Source organism: Penaeus monodon, chromosome 30, assembly GCF_015228065.2.
Source record: "Penaeus monodon isolate SGIC_2016 chromosome 30, NSTDA_Pmon_1, whole genome shotgun sequence".
NCBI classification, from domain to species: Eukaryota; Metazoa; Arthropoda; class Malacostraca; order Decapoda; family Penaeidae; genus Penaeus; species Penaeus monodon.
Window position 1 is genome coordinate 32,046,247 of NC_051415.1, and position 1,509 is coordinate 32,047,755.

The 1,509-nt window shown below is 47.1% G+C and overlaps 1 protein-coding gene across 1 annotated transcript; it reads right to left on the reverse strand.

Moving 5' to 3' along the window:
- Nucleotides 1–243: 243 nt before the first annotated feature.
- LOC119592321 (homeobox protein notochord-like) lies at nucleotides 244–738 on the reverse strand. The gene has a single exon (XM_037941149.1). It carries the CDS (start codon nucleotides 736–738, stop codon nucleotides 244–246), a length of 495 nt encoding a protein of 164 aa, XP_037797077.1.
- Nucleotides 739–1,509: the final 771 nt, after the last annotated feature.

The following is a 1,509-nucleotide window of genomic DNA, read 5'->3' on the forward strand; positions in this document are numbered from 1 at the left end:
CAGACGGAGACAATTGTTAGGTGTGTTTAGGAATCGTCCGCAGGATGTCTGTGTTGTCATGAAAAGCCTTCTTACTATCATTTGCTTGTACTGAAAGATACAGATCTTTTTCTCATTCGAAATGGAAATATAAGTGGAAATGTAAACATGTTGGATGTTACGTATCATTTATTTCTTTAGACTAGAATATTAGGAAGAGTCGTCACTGGGATGTCTGTGTCCACGCAAGAAGCAGCCATCCTCCTACTGCGACGCCGGAGGAGACGTGCAGGCGTCGCGATCCTGCATCGCGCTTAGCTGGTTCTTGCGCCACTTGATGCGTCGGTTCTGGAACCACACTTTCAGCTGCAACTCGCTCAGCTCCAACTGGCTGGCCAAGTAGCGCCGTTCGGGGCCCACCAGGTACTGTTGCCGCTGGAACTCCTCCTCCAGTCGCTGAAGCTGCGAATCCGTGAACACTGTGCGATGTCGCTTGATCTTTCCGGGAGCGTCCCTGAGGGTGATGTCGTAGGACTGCTGAAGGAGGGAGATCGGAGATGCAGGCGGGGAAGCAGTTGGGGCAGGGAGGTCCTTTTGGGTCTCAAGTCCCAGAAGGGCGTCGATAGTGAAGGCCTTGGCCTTGTGGGACATCCGTGAAGGCGTGATGATGTGGGCGGGAGGAGGGCTGACGGACGGCGCCCATGGGTGGCTGAAGGCCCACGCCAAAGGCTGGAAGTTCATCACTGAGAGTTGGTCCATGTTTGTTGTGTCCTGGGACAGGTATGTCGAAAGAGGTCATGCCCGACCTTATATACCTCCTCACCTGTGGTTTTCCGCCAATCAGAGCGAACGCAGATCAATTAGTGACCAGACCTTCGTACATGCAAGTAGAGAAATTTTATGCATAACCTTATACCCATAATACTTAACACGAAGTGATTGCATCGTTTATCTGTAAACCTTAAGGTTATATATCATAACTCATTCCTCTTGACATGAGCTACCAGGCAGATATAACCCCTTCAAATGAAGGCTAAACACACGGACGATGAAACTCATGTTTCAATACAAATCAATAGTGGTAGCAATACTAGCAACTAAACAGCTGATATAATGAAAACTAAAACAATACTGGCACTATACTGAACACTGCAATTCTAATAACTATGATGACAAGGCAAAACGTCGACCTACTTGTTTTAGCACTAGTACTGACCTGCCACGATCCAAGGTGAAATGACGTCATGACAGGAGCCCCGGTCACCGGACATCTGCTCCGCCCTCTTTTCTGTTTAGAGAGCGCCTTTAAAAGAGATGAATAAAGAAAATTCGTGTTAATTATGATAATTATGTAATATGATGAACAAATCACTAAGATATGAGACATAGATACTGATATGAACGAGAAACTGTTATGATGGAAATGTTGCCGACTGTTTGTGGGCGGGGCTCGCGAGCTCTTTAGCTTTGTCGCAGGTGCGTAATCGAGTTAGTCATGATTCGTCGGATACTCTTTGATCTAAAAGAGGG